This window comes from Rhipicephalus sanguineus, chromosome 1, assembly GCF_013339695.2.
Source record: "Rhipicephalus sanguineus isolate Rsan-2018 chromosome 1, BIME_Rsan_1.4, whole genome shotgun sequence".
NCBI classification, from domain to species: domain Eukaryota; kingdom Metazoa; phylum Arthropoda; class Arachnida; order Ixodida; family Ixodidae; genus Rhipicephalus; species Rhipicephalus sanguineus.
The window spans coordinates 205,649,989-205,664,674 of NC_051176.1; the positions used below are offsets into that span (position 1 = coordinate 205,649,989).

Here is a 14,686-nt window from a genome sequence, read left to right on the forward strand (position 1 = left end):
CTCAAAAATCTAAGCAGTGGCGTTGGATAAGCGGTCGGGGAGGGAGTCGCAGGCGGCTCACCTTCTCACTTGCGTGGCCGGGCTCGCCTGCGCGGATGGAGCGGATCTTTCACCTCCCCTTCCTCGCGTCCCGGTCACTCTACAGATCAGCTGCGTTTTCATCACGATTCATCGAGGCTCGCGAGCCGAGAGTGAAGTTTTAGCGGACGGACCGTCCGCGGCAGGTCGTCCTGCGCGCTTCTTGCTAGCGTTTTTGGAGGCCCCCAAGGGCTCAAGGTGGATTCAAGGAAAGCGGGAAAGAGGAGGGGACTGTCCTGGCTCCCCCTGAAAAGAAGCAGCCAGCCAGCGGTACACAAAGAGGAAGGGACGGCTGTGGCTACGGTCCAGAAGTTGTTCGCGACTAGTCAGCAGTGTAGCGGGCTCCTCAGAGGGCGGCGCTGCCTGCGCTCGACCCACGCCGCGCTCCGGAAAAAGGAGCGCGGAAGGAGGGGAACGACAACGGTAAATTCGGCCCGAAATAAACGGGCCGCTTTTGCGGTCGGAGTGTGGCGGCGGCACGGGCCCATCGCGACGGTGCCATCGAGTCGCTGACAGGAAGCTTGCAGGCGCCTCTGAGTGTTTAATGGACGCGCCCGGTGTTGGATCTCAAGGCATACCGCGACAACTTCTGCGCCTCTTTTAATTTGCTTCTTTAAGAAAACAAAAAACAAAAACAACAAAAATAAAACCGTCATTTGCTCTGTCGCGCTTACTCCGTTTCTTCTTTTGCTTATCTTGATTTTAGAGGTTACCTGCGATTATAAATTGTAGTTGCGTAGTCCAACTGTTGTACTCTGATTAAGCACACGTATGAACATAATGTTATCTTTGAAGGTGCAACTGTGTTATGTAATGTCACAAAATTTACATAAATAATTTCAAGGCCTCTGTTGACCTAGAGCACGGCAGAGGCTTTTGCAAGTACTAACGTAAATACTTTCGCGGGGATAGCCTGGCGAAGCAGCTCGACTTGTCACTACCGTAATCAGCGAATTGCCGTGATTCACGCATAATATTGGATAGGGATGGAAGGGCAAACATTAGTAATATTAAAACATCCGAGCTATTTGAGTTCTATAGCATAACGTCCCGTAAAGGTGCATTTCCAGACTGCGCCTCATTTGCGATTCTTTTCACGCATAACCGTTCAGTTAGTACTTGTCAACGCATTGCAAGAAAGTCACGTTCTCGTGTTATTTATAAAGAAAAACATAAAAGCACGCAAACCGTGCCGGGCAAATTTGGAACACAGCAGAAAACCGTCTTTTTTTACAAAAGTTCTCGCAAGATTTTTTTTTTTTTTTTTTTGCGGTAGAGATCGTTTTTACGCCTTTGCCCTCCGATGTTGGAAAGTGTATATAACGCAGGGCTATTCTGGTTAACTCTGCGCTTCGTTTGTCTCGTTCTGTCTGCAGAGAACAGCAGTTTTACAGGTCAGAGAGAGAGAGAGAGAGAGCGCTTCGACAGGCCTTTGCTTGCCACGGCAATAAAACTTTGCTATTTTAGCCCGCCAATAGGCTAGTTTAGTCTGCTGCTTTTCGTTTTAATTTGTTTGCTCGTCCTATGTTTACTCTCTCTTTTCCCTCGAAGATTCACTGCAGTCCTGGGACGTTCGTAGAAAGTGGAGTGGGTTCCTCCAAACGATCTCGCATGGTCTACTCGAGAAAAAATTATTTTGAGAGCTTGTTGGATCGGATACTGCGTATAGTTAAAGCGGTACTGACACAAAATTTCGCGGTCGAGATAGCCTGTTGGATCGATTCCCGTGTACGTACGTGTACCATCTGCAAAATATCGACAGCGAATAAAGCTTGGAAGGTATTTTATATGAATTTTGAAGTTCGCGAGCGCGATCCAGCATTATAGGCCGCACCTGGTGCATTGACACCCTCGGAGGTGACCCGAGGTGACCCCCCTACTTCCCCTACGTAACCGTCGCAGCCGGTACAAGTTATGATGACGTCGTAGCCGCCATTTCTGTTTTGACGCGCTTCCCGACGAATCGCTCCTGAAGTGATTCGCCACGTGAAGTGATTCGCCAAACCTGAAGTGATTCGCCACGTCGAAAATTCCTTCCATCCCCGCCGCAAGAAAATCGTCGCCATCAGACGACGATGAGCCCGACGACGACAGACCGCGCGGAAATGCGTCACTGTTCTGTGTGCTCACGTGACCGAGCGTTTCACTCGCTAGGTGGTGATAGTTGCACCCGGCGGCTTGTAGTTTTTGGAGCTCTGTCAAACCGAAACTGAGGCTGTGTCGGTAATGAGGAGCTTGTAGTTAATTTTATCTGTCGCGCGCTGCAGCAAACGATGTGCCGTGTTATGACTAACAGGCCCCCAGCAACGCATTGCAGCAAAAAAAAAAAAAAAAAAAAAAATGTGGGGCGAAAATTTTTGTGTCAGGACTCCTTTAACAGACTGACTTACACTATAAGCGGAATTGTTAGCGGTTCACATTACTGAAAAAAAAAAAAAACAAAGGCTCGTGCAGCTTGTGCAGAAAACAAAGAGCTCGGAACGAGCAGCTCACGAGATCCTGGTGGTTTGCTACAGTAGATGAGGTGTAAGGGAAAGCGGGAACAGAAAGAGAAAAAGAGGAACGTACTGTGTGCACGCACCAAGGTCCACAGGGGGACTATAAACGGTCACTCAAGCCTGTGTGCACTTCAAGAATCATACTAGTGTACTATCTTTTTTTTTTTTTTTTTTTTTAGCCAGCGACGGTCATTTGCTACGGTCCGAGTATATTTGTATAAGAAAATTTGCTCAGAGTTTAGTCGGTTTATTGCAGCCTGTAAAGGCGCGCTGGGCGTTTTCGTCGCATTGAGCACAGGTGCACAAAACACGTTCAATGGCTCCTTTTGAATCACTTGAATCACACGTTAGTCGGATTGTGTGGCAAAGGCAGCGAGATCAGAAAGCCCGAACAACTGCTTATTACTGTTTGAACGATGACTTATTTTAACTGGCTGCTCAAAGGCCACGCTCTAGATGCTCTTAAACTTTTCTAATGCAAAGGTACGCGAAAGTGTATTAACACTTATACTAAGTTAGTAGATCTCACTGCAAGCAGTGAGAATCATCCGGGCGGTAAATGAAGTAAGGTTGTAAGCAAGGCGATAAATGAACCACCTGTGTTGTAAAGTGTCTTTCTCAACCACCTTACGCAAAGGCTTACGCAAACATTTTATTTAGGTAGTAGAAGACATGCGTTAGTAATGAACTCCTTTGCGGACGGAGCATTGTTCGGAGACATAATAGCGCGATATAATTAGTTACCAGAGCGCGCTGGTGAAACAGACTTCATGCGCGGCGCCGTGTGTCATCCCACGGTTATCATTATCACTACAACGGTCGATCGCCGATTAAAGACCCGACCATTTAATTACAGTGTTTGTTAGTAAATACGAATAGCAAAAAATCACACCATCTCCCGCTAAAGGGGACCATGAGGCGATGCGAAGCAGTGTTTCGGCATGTAGAGCCCGCGTTTCAGAGGTGGAGTGGTGAGGGGGAAAGGGAAGAGGGGAAGTGGAGAGGTGGAGCGGATAGGGGGAGGGGAAAGGGAAGGGAGAGGGGGAAGGGGGAGGGAGAGGTGATGTGGAGATGGGGGAAAGGGGGAGGGGAGGAGAGAGTGGGAAATGGGAGAGGAGGAGAGATGGGAGGGGAGAGGAGGGGCGGAGAGGGGAAGTGGAGAGGGGGTGGGCAAGGGAAATGAGAGGGGAAAGGGAAGGTGGAAAGGGAAGGGGAGAGGTGATGTGGAGAGGGAAAGGGGAGAGAGCGAGTGGAGAAGGTATGCGCATGCGCAGTAAGGGTGGTCACGCCGCACACCACCACCACCACCACCACCACCGGATTGAACTCCGCTATAAGATGCTTCACATCTAAAATGTATTCACGACTTTCATTTGTGAAGGGAATGTAGAGTCGGTGCGATTTTATGCGAGATTGAATTGCATATATTCAAGGCTGCCCTACGTATATTATCATGTTCCTTGTTTATATGCGTTTAGCGGAGCCGTCATCCATAAAGACCATTTCTCCATGCTCACTGATCTATTTGATGTACTCCCAAAAACCTGGGTCCGCACCGCCTTTCCCAAACGCAGGGGTATCAGAATCACGTAAAGCCACTAGGGTTGTTAGCTGATAAAAACAAAATGAGAGCCTGAAAACAACAAAAATCACACAGTCACATTATCTTAGTACGAAAAGCCAAACGAGGCACCGAAGGTGGTCATTCCTCGGTGCTTCGCACAGCTTATAATTGTTTAATCTTTTTTCAGTAAAATATTCGAACCAGTTCGCTCAATCCTAAACATAAATGCCCCTCGTGCCAATGTTTCTCATCTCTATTGCAGGAAAGAAGGGAAGAGAAAGATCAGAAAGAAGGTAGCTAGTTGTAACAAACACATAAATCAAATGCTTTTGTATGATTGCATAGGTCTACATATTTAATGAGTCCTAAAGGGACATCGTCGTCTATGCCTTTCTGACAAAAAAAAAAGAACAACGAAGGGAACCATAGGCGTGCAGTAGTAGACTGTGCTGAGGAAGTAACACATGATCTCTATTTGTTAGAGTTGAAATTATCTCAAAAATGCTTAAACACATTGCGATAAAAAAGTTGGGATATTGTTTAATCTTACAGATACATAAAGGTGGGGGCGCCACTCGGCTTATGTAGTAAAAATGTGGGCGTTAAGTTATGCTTCTTTTCTTTTTCCAGGGAACCTTTATAGCAAGCTGCAATTGCGACCACAGAGCTGTAGTGGCTCTAAATGCCGAGAACAAATCATAAAAAAAAACCCCATCACGCTGAACGTGCTATGTTTAGATTAATACCATACGGTACTGGTTAGCAACTCTGAGCGCTCTTATAATGTTATTTTACTTCGTTCCAGTACTGTGTATACTATCAACATCATCTTCTGCTCTCAAAGTTTCCTTCGCGTGCCTGTGCCGCTAAATTTCTCCGGGACTCGGCGTGTTGCCGAGACCAAGCTCACTTACGCTGGCACTGGAGCAGGGCCTGTCGGGAGGAAAGCCGAAACGGGCTACGTCTGAAGCTAGCTCAGTGTTGAGCTTAAGCTTGGGCTTGGGCGCCGTCGGTGGTGGGGCTTTCTTGGTCGTGCCGCTGCTAGTGCTGGTCGAACGGTTTGTCACCGTCGTGGTTGTGGAGAGCAGCGACCCACCCGACGGAAGCTGCGAGGTCTCCTTCTTCGTCTCCGTCACACTCTGCACGGTGAAACAAAGGGCAAATTAAGAACAATTTACTCGGCCTGTGCGTGGCTGATTCAATGTGATACCCACTAGGCAATGCCGTAAAAAAAAAGAAAATGTTTGTCACGTACAAACGAAACAACGTAAGTGCAACTACTGCGCTCCAATGTGGGAGATATGCCTTACACACAATCAAAATTACGCCGTTAATTCGAATGATTTCACTCAAATCCTGAACGCTAGTGGATTTCGAGCGCACTTTCCAATTATGAGTGTGCGCTCGTATACGTGCACTTTTCCTGTAAAGCGTGCACCGCTGCATACATTATCATACTGTGGTGAAACTAACGCAAAGGCTCATTGCTGGCTATTTTAAAGTGAACATTTCTTCATCCACCATACGGAGGCATTTTGTCGGCTTGCATAGCCAGCTGCGCTGGCCATGCACATCCAGTAGAACCTCGTTCATACGCTTTTGCAAAAATAAGAAAGAAATGTGTTATCCGGGAAAATGTACAATCCGGATTCACTAAAACACCGCGCAGTTTCGCTTGATAATGATATCGCGAACGTTGGCACCAGAAAATCGTATGAAACGGGAACGTATCAATGAGGTTATACTGTATACCAGAGAACGGCACTGTTCTCTATGGAAATACGCTATGAAACCAAAGAAATGTAACTAAATGTCCTCAATGTCGCAAATAGTCGCCTTCAAACGCGGAGTGCACTTATTAAGCGAAGCTTTGCCTATTTACCTCCATCCCCGAATTCAGGCGCTTCTCCTTCCCTAGCTTGTCGCCTAGCGAAGTGGGCTAATACCGGCGACAGTGTAATCAGCGACTGCGTGGGTCATGTGTGTCGCGTGGTGAGGTCTTCGCATCGTGCTTTTCTTCAAAGTAGGCACGTATTAAATAAGCTGAAGAAGGCAGTGCAGAATACTAATTTCACCTACTTGAAGACAATGTAAAGTTCTCACATCATGCGTACTTTTGCGTATCATGTATATATAGCCTGCTAGGTGCGCCAAAATCTCGAAGTCGGGTGAGCGACAACCAAACGTCTACTGAACTTAATTAGTGAAATTGTAGTCGCATTTTTAGAAGGTTGCCTTGTTGAAGATCCGCAACAATCTCAAATATTGCTGCTGTTGCAAGTGACAAACGTATATCATAACAACAGGTGAACGAGGCGATGGATGTCTTATCTTTCAGCTTTTGTTTTCTCATCTGATGCACTTGCAACGTATGAGTATGCGGATATGTGAGCGTTTCTAGGAAGATAGTTGGAAATTTAAGACAAAATGGTTGAAGAACTCATTGCTGAACTTCAATAAACATTAATTCACCGCTTCGAATTTGGCTTAAGTGGGTTTCTCACAGTTACGACTTACCGCTACGTTTGTCTTACAGATAAGCCACTCAGTGAAGACATTTTCGCACTGGCGAACAGTTCATAATGATTGCTAGCATTCTTGTATCTGTAATGTAATACTCCGATAATGACTAGGCATGCGCAGCATCCAGAATGTTAACAATACCTTGGTTTGGGCGTGCTTCCTGTTTCTTCTTTGTTATTATCTTTACAGCTTTTCTATTCCCCAGCGTAAGATGGCAAACCGGACTCGCCGTTTCGGTGAACCTCCCTGCTTTTATTCGTCCTTGATTTGTCAGAATTAGATACAACTTGTCTATCTATTACTCGGGAGCTTGGTATTTATCACGATGCGTCAAATGCCTGACAAACTTAAGAATAATTCTTAATTCTGAGTGCGTCGATCTGGGCATTTTCCTGAAATATTCTCGTAACTTTCGTGGTTCATTCCCTCATTCCCTCATTCCCTCATTCCCTTCAACCCACGCTCCCTACTACTTGTGTAGTATTCTTAGAAATTACAATTAAAAACCTTTTTTTTAAATGGAAGAACATCATCGTGTGTAACCAGCATGTCTTGGTAACCAATGCCAAGTTTGAAGGAATGGGAAAGAAAGGTAGAGATACTCCATCAGCGTTGAGTACCACGATAGACGAGTTAATGCGCCACTGACTGTCTGGTTTATGTTCATGGTATGTACTTACATCTTAGTGAAAATCAATTCCTTTCATGGAAAATTTGTTTATTGAGAAATTTTTTTAAAGGATACGTACGACGGGACACGTGTAGTATCTGAAAAAAAAAAGGGTAAATGTGGGCAGCTTGAAAGTAAGAAAAAGTTACTCCATGTTCATGTGAAGCGAGGAGCATATTCCAGACATGGCATTTCGTCTATTTCGCGTGTGCCTTATTGGAGGAAAAATACACTTCGAGACACAAATGATATTACATAAAAATTGTTTTATTGAGCGATGTGGTACGTCTGTAGTAAATAGGCTCTGTGCATAATTGCAACGTAGTAGTGAATGAGAGAGGTCCACGAGGTCGTCAAAGCCAAAAACCACCGTCCCCGGCTTGCCAGATCAGTTGTGAGAAGACTCAAAGCTGCTGGTCGATGAGAAGGTCTGCTTCGTGTACTTCATTTGCTGCAAACGAAAGACGAAAGAACGTATTAAACAAGGGCCGCGTGTGAAGCAGTATTTTGTGTGGCAGTATTTAGCGCCTTAATACAAATCCAAGAAATAGAGACGTCCGAATGCCGAAGGTTAAGCTCGAATACTTCAGAAAATGGGGGGACTAGCCGAATAACGACTTACAACGTGAGAGCTCTTAAGTTGGCAAGTCGAGCGAAAAAGGCGCCTCGTAAGTTAAGCTTCAAGCTGCCGCACATGCGGAGTGCCACTGTTGTAGGGTTTGTATCGCTATTTGCGCAAAGTGGCCCCCAACAAGAGAAACAGCTATATACATCTGACATAGGCAAGGCATCGCGATGGAATACTTAAAAGAAAAGGTGGGCATGTGTTCGCAAACATTCCCTTATTCAAGTGCGGTTCACGAGTGGCTGTTGCGTCGACAGTGGTCTCGTGATGACTATCACGTCCATTGCTGTCGAGGTGAGCTGGCTCCCGCACACCGGCCAATGAGGCAATGAGGCACGAAAATAAGTTTTGGGAATACGGGTCCTCGGGATGAATTTTACAAAGGTGTTTGTTCGCTAGCGCTGTTTTACGATTCGACGTCGTCCTTCCCTAGTGTGGCTAACGCTACAATTGGCTAACGCTACTAATGTGGCTAGCGCAGCCAATAGCGTATCCATTAACAAGATTGGCTGGAAGTGCCTCTTACGAAGAATTTGCGCATAAGTGCTCTTTGTGAACACAAGCTCGGGGCCCGCGTTAAGAAAAACGTGTTACGCTAGAATTGTTCGTAAGAGCAAAATCCAGTCAATCCTAATGCTGGACATATTAGCAATATTATTAGGGAACGTGGACGGAGTAGTCACGTACGACAAGCTCTGTGAATTCAATTCCTCATTCTTAAGACAACGAAAAAAATACAGTCTTAAGAAATCTTAAGAAGCGTCCTCACCAGGAACGTGTTATTGAAGTACGATTTATGGCGAACACACACTATTGCTTTATCATTATTATGTTGAGTAAAATGAGGGACAAATGCGCAACGATGAATCACATATTTAATTACATTCATGCCAGATGCCAAGCAGATATATCTATGATAATAGCAGCGACGTTATGTGTCGAAGTGCGAAAAAAAAGAAACAAAAAAATTAAGTAACGAAGTGCGAAAAAAATAACAGAAAATGAAATGGACTGTTAGGACAAGCGGTCGCAGGAGTGGGCAGACATGAACGAAAGATGGTCTCAGTCTGACGTGATGGGCTCACGAGCGCTTGCAGAACAACTTGAAATTGTACTGAGCACATAACCTTGAGGTTACGCGAATTTTCTTTAGGACGTTCAGGTTCAGACCGGCGCTACATTTAAAACGAGCCTGCACGAGGAACTAGCAGTTATGAAGTGGAACGGTCAATAACGTGCTCGCTCGACTACAGTTCTAGCCAGCACGTTATCGTGGAACCTTATGAGAGAGAAAAAAAATGTCGTAACTACATTTATTGAGCAACGCAAAATTCACAAACTCACCTGCTGCGCAGTTGTCTTGACGATCCTCTGGGACTCGTTGGACTCGGTGGAAGACTGATGCACCATGGAACGAGTGTCCTGCATCACCTTTCGCACGGCTTGACTGGACTCGCTGACCGTCTGGTCGCCGTGCGTGGCCACGCGCTTGGACTGCTGCGTCTCGGTGCGGGACTGCGTGGTCTTCTTCATCACCGTCTGGCCCTCGTCGGTCTCGCAGACGGCGGGCACCATGATGCCGCTACCAGATTCAGTGGGTAGCTTAAGTTGCATCTCCAGCTTGGCGCCCAACGGCACGTTGATGACCGAGCCGGGCGTCAGCGGAACCTTGGTGCTGTCCTCCATCGCGCTCAGAGGTGCTACTTCGACTGCGGCGTTCGACTGCTCGAGGGCTCGACTCGTGAACCGGCTGAGATTCAGAGTACGCCTATAAAGCGGCGCCCCGGGCTGCGTCAATTGTAGTCTCGGAGAGGGCGCAGATGCGCTGGCTTCGCGGAAGGCGGAGTTTCGTCAGCGTGACGTGTTGTAAAAGCCAAGCACATCTACCGAGAAGCAGCGGGAAAGGGGAGGGGCAACACCAGGAGGCTCTTCTCTTCCGCCGGCCCAAAGAAAAGAGAAATCTAGATGGTAAAAAGGCACCTTCCCCGAGCCTTAAAGCTCGACCTATTTCCTGTCGATTTACTCACTCATTTGGAAGTATGAAAATACGGGCGCAATTAATGACACAGGGGAAGGTATTTTGCTTCTTTGTTGCTGAAACCCAGTGTACAGAGACTGAATGCCCGGGGTTTAAAACGGGCTGGAATGTCGTTCTGTTTGTCTGTCCTCCACAGACACCGCCGTGTGAGCGAGACGAGAAGGGGCCGTTTACAAGGGAGAGAAGGCCCTCCCCGCACTGGTGCGTCGGCTGCGCTAAACTTAGCGCGGCTTCGGCCCGAAAGATGTTGCCCCGCGGCCGCGTAACTGGAGACCGGGTTCAAGCTGGTGCCGCAGTCATTACGCAGTTGGCTTGATCTAAAACAATACAAAAATATGCGCTGTGCAAGTGCCAAGCTCGCTGCTGAACTGCGCGTCCGGGGAGCATGGTCATGCGCACCCACATGGCCGCTGCCTCGCGAAGAATCCTGTGCGCGTCGCAAAGCCAGGACCCAGCTGCGTCGAGGTCGCCCTGAGTCACCTGTGGGTTGCGTCAGTTTTGGACCCGGTGTCGAAGTCGGGAGTCAATGCTCACGTGGATATGCCAGGGAGCGTGCAAACTGTTTGCTTGCTGCTTGCACCAACTGGTGACGAGAAGACAGTCAGTACTTCTCGAAGAATGCGCGCTTGTGTGTTGCGAAGTTTCTTCTCTGTTATTTTTTTATTTAGGGAACCTGGCAATTCGTTCTATCAGGTAGGGTGAGCTATTCTGTTAAGTTTAGAAAAATGTCATACTATGTGCAAATATCGAAGGCAGCGAAAAAAAAATTAAACCGTGAAAAGCTGGGAAGTGAAGCCACCGGATGTAGACACTGCGCGGGGCGAAAGTTACAGAAAGGTCTCTTTATGACAAAGGCGAAAGTATGTAACGAAAACAGAACGCTATAAATAATGAGGTTTTTTTTTCTCGCAAGATATAACCAGCGATTCGAACAGTACTGCATCGAGACTCGAATATATACCAACATAGCATGAAGATTTGTAACCCTTTCGGCCCTGGTATCCTATAAAAAGGACACGAACAAAAATTGCTCTATATTGTGACGTAAATAGCTAAGAGATTAATAAAGGAATCTGAGCTATCCTTAATACAGCTGTGCCAGTATCGGTAGAAGTTCTTTCCTCATCGTCTACCTGGGAACACTGCAGAGTTCAAAGAAAAATGGCGGAAGATGAAAAAGACGACAGCAGCAGCAAGTGCATTTTCGATAATATTTTGCTTATTAACTACTATCTCGGTAGCAATCGTAATTTTTTCTACTGTTTGTAAGATGCTGAAGGGCTTACTTACAAAGGAGAATTTTCCCTATTACTTTACGCATCGCCCGCAGCGATCCACAATCTTCATGTTCTATAAATATGGGACACCAGGGCTCAGTGGCTGTCAAGCTCTGAGTGCATTGCATGTCGATCTAGGGCCGCATTGCTTGCGTCAGCCTCTGATATCCTGTTGTTCACTTCGTGAAGCGAGAACTGAGCTTGGATTGCTTTAATAGTTAGCAAGGAGACTCTAATAGTGAGACTGTTGTATATAATGGATCTGAATACTTATGCTGCACCACATAAATGGCACGTGAGGGAGCTAGAAGATGACGACGATGAAGTGCAGTTCCAGCAGCTTGCTCTTGCAGGCGTGGGCGAGCATAAGACTACCAGGGTCAAGTATGCACGTAAGACGACGACTTGAAGGCGAAATCTTATGACCTTTTAAAGACGTGCTTAGAAAGAATGATTAAAGTCGTGCACAGAAAGTACTTGTTGCATCTTTTTGTTCAATTTCATATCCTTTTTGCGCATGCTGTTTGCACACTGAAGAGGTCCTGTTCCATCGCGCGCCCTATCCGCGTTACTACATAACTGTCAGTAAGCCTAGTCACGCGAACACCGCTTGAAAAAAACAATATATATTTTTTTTAGTCACGCGAACGCCGCAAAGACGAAGTAAACGCACAACTCGCGCGCCTCGAGCCACAATTGGGAGATCACGTGGTATTTTTTGTACCATTTCATGATCACGTCGAATTTTTCGTCTGATGAGACATATAAGGCTTTTATCTCAATAATTTCGGCGCAATAGAGGAGAACTCGGCAATTTATTACAATGTTAGATCTGACAAAGTGACCAATAACTGCATGGATGCCATTGAAGTGCCCCGAAGAGTGCAAAAACTTGTTTTTCGACCTGTCAGACGCACTAACTAATACCTGGTTCCTATCATGCTAGCTTTACAGCATTTGAATGCGTTAGCAAGGTAGAATTAAGTTGCTATTTGAAATTAAGGCACTTTACACTTTATAGCCACTAATGCCTGGTATCCTATACACAGGACATGCTGCCATGTTTCTTATAAACTGATAAGTTGCTTGGAATGTATTAGTTTCGTGTTTTTAGGTGCTAGTAGAGCAACACTTACAAGAAAAAAAAAAGGTTCTGTCAGTTAAAAAAATTCACGGCTTAAGGTGTTCCTTCTATGCTTCTATGCTGGTTTTTCAGGGGATTGGAAGTGGTAGAGAGGGATTTTGTTGAAAGGACCTTCGTGGGCTATAACTTCACGAGCAGTGAGTACGTAACACTAACGTGGTATCCGTGAATTAACAAAATTGCTAAAATGCTCACTTTGTACACCGTTGTTGCAATTATCAAGTCACGTACTTAATACATGCTCTTAGGCTCAGTCACTGAGATGATGCTTCCACCATTCAATGACAAATAAAACAGGAAGTTGAACGACGATACAGTATATGCAACTCAAATATGCGGGCGGCGTGTCGCCGTGATAACAAACCAGGAAGTGCGCTTCCCGTCGGGCAGAAATATTCATCGCAGTTGTTCTGAGTCACATAAAAATGAAAATGTTGATTCATATAGCAGTGAATTGACAGTTCTACCACAAGGTCCAAATCGTACCCCAACGGTTTCACTTTATAATTACTTGACCACGACTAATCTTGGTTTCCATTTGGACATTTACTTTGATCTTTGTGTTGCGTAGAAATGAAGCTTATGACAGTGCGAGGCAGGGTTAACAAATGTTTACATAACCCTTAGGGCCTCCCTGCGAAATTTTAGGACGCCCTTTTATTTTTAGACCTAAACCATTTTCAATATTTCAGAAACGGGGATCGCCTCAATATAATTATTATTTGTAGTCCTCTTTTAAATGTCGCAGCATATATATATATATATATATATATACAGGGTGTCCCAGCTATCACGCAGCACGATTTAAAAAAAGAGGAACGGCGTTACGCGAATCAAACCTACAGCATATTGTTCCTAGTACACTAGAGTAGCCACTGCTATTTTTTTCGTTAATGAGGTTTAATTAATTAGTCATAATTATATTTCTAACTCGACAAGTACTCGCCTAATAGTCAGAATGTCGATGAGGCGTATGTAGGCATGTTCAAATGGCATCTAACTGCGCTACTTTCAACAACGTGCTAATTGCGCGCTCATTTTTCGCGCTTGATCAAGAAAGCCCGCGAAATATGAAAAGTGACACGTGACTAGAGTGTTGCGCGCGTTGGGAACCAGCGCCCTCAAGCAGGCTCCCTATGACGCAGACAGTATTAAGGAAAAAACGCAGAAAGAAAAAAAAACGCATCGCCCTATCTCCCACTCCCCGGCCTAGAAACGCACCGCTTGGCTTTACAGAGTAAGACCGTAATCAGAACACCTGCCGCGTTATCAATGAGAACAGTCGGTCGTGAGATATGGATGATTGCGGCGTACTATCGAACAAATTGAATCCCAACGAAATTGCACGCATATCCCTTGCCAAAATGCGGAACGCTGTCTTTCGCAACAGGCAACAGGCAAAGCGGTTGTTTGCAGTAAGCTTATTTGAGGGCGCTGGTTTCCTTTGCGGGTGGGAGCGTAGTCACGTGTTATTTTTCATATTTAGCGGGCTTTCTTTATCAGCCGGGAAAAATGAGCGCGCAATTAGCACGATGTTCAAAGTAGCGCAGTTAATGCCATTTGAACATGCCTACATACGCCTCATTGACATTTTGACAATTAGGCGAGTACTTATCGAATTAGAAATATAATTATGACTAATTAATTAAACCTCAATAACGAAAAAAATAGCAGTGGCTACTCTAGTGTACTAGGAATAATATGCTGTAGGTTTGATTCACGTAACGCCGTTCCTCTTTTTTTAAATCGTGCTGCGTGATAGCTGGGACACCCTGTATATTATATATATATATATATATATATATATATATATATATATATATATATATATATATATATATATATATATATAATCATCAGCCTGTCTACGCCCACTGCAGGGCAAAGGCCTCTCCCATGTTCCGCCAATCAACCCGGTCCTGTGCTTTCTGCTGCCACGTTATACCGGCAAACTTCTTAATCTCATCTACCCACCTAATTTTCTGTCTCCCCCTCACGCGTTTGCCATCTCCTGGAATCCAGTCAGTTACCCTTAATGACCACCGATTATCCTGACATTGCATTGATGAGTAACGCGGGAGACGAATTACAGCTCATGATTACTGAACTGGATACGGAAAGTAGAAGAGTAGGTCTGAAAATTAATATGCATAAAACTAAAGTAATGTGGAACAATCTTGGCAGAGAACAGCGCTTTGCGATAGGTGGCGAGACACTGGAAGTTGTAAACGAGTACGTCTACTTAGGACAGGTAGTAACCGCGGAGCTG

The 14,686-nt window shown here is 45.5% G+C and overlaps 2 protein-coding genes across 2 annotated transcripts in view; both read right to left on the reverse strand.

Annotated features, from left to right (window-relative positions):
- Window positions 1-14,686, reverse strand: part of LOC119406117 (synaptopodin-2) — a 128,566-nt gene that overhangs the window by 16,593 nt on the left and 97,287 nt on the right. Inside the window, exon 5 of the mRNA XM_037672958.2 lies at window positions 5,055-5,279. Coding sequence (XP_037528886.1) covers window positions 5,055-5,279 — 225 coding nt within the window. The remainder of the gene's footprint in view (window positions 1-5,054; window positions 5,280-14,686) is intronic.
- On the reverse strand, window positions 7,583-9,837 carry LOC119406133 (uncharacterized). The gene is made up of 2 exons (XM_037672959.2): window positions 9,303-9,837; window positions 7,583-7,784 (listed from the first exon to the last, which is right to left on the reverse strand). Exons 1-2 carry the CDS (start codon window positions 9,642-9,644, stop codon window positions 7,722-7,724), a joined length of 405 nt encoding a protein of 134 aa, XP_037528887.1. The 5' UTR covers window positions 9,645-9,837; the 3' UTR covers window positions 7,583-7,721.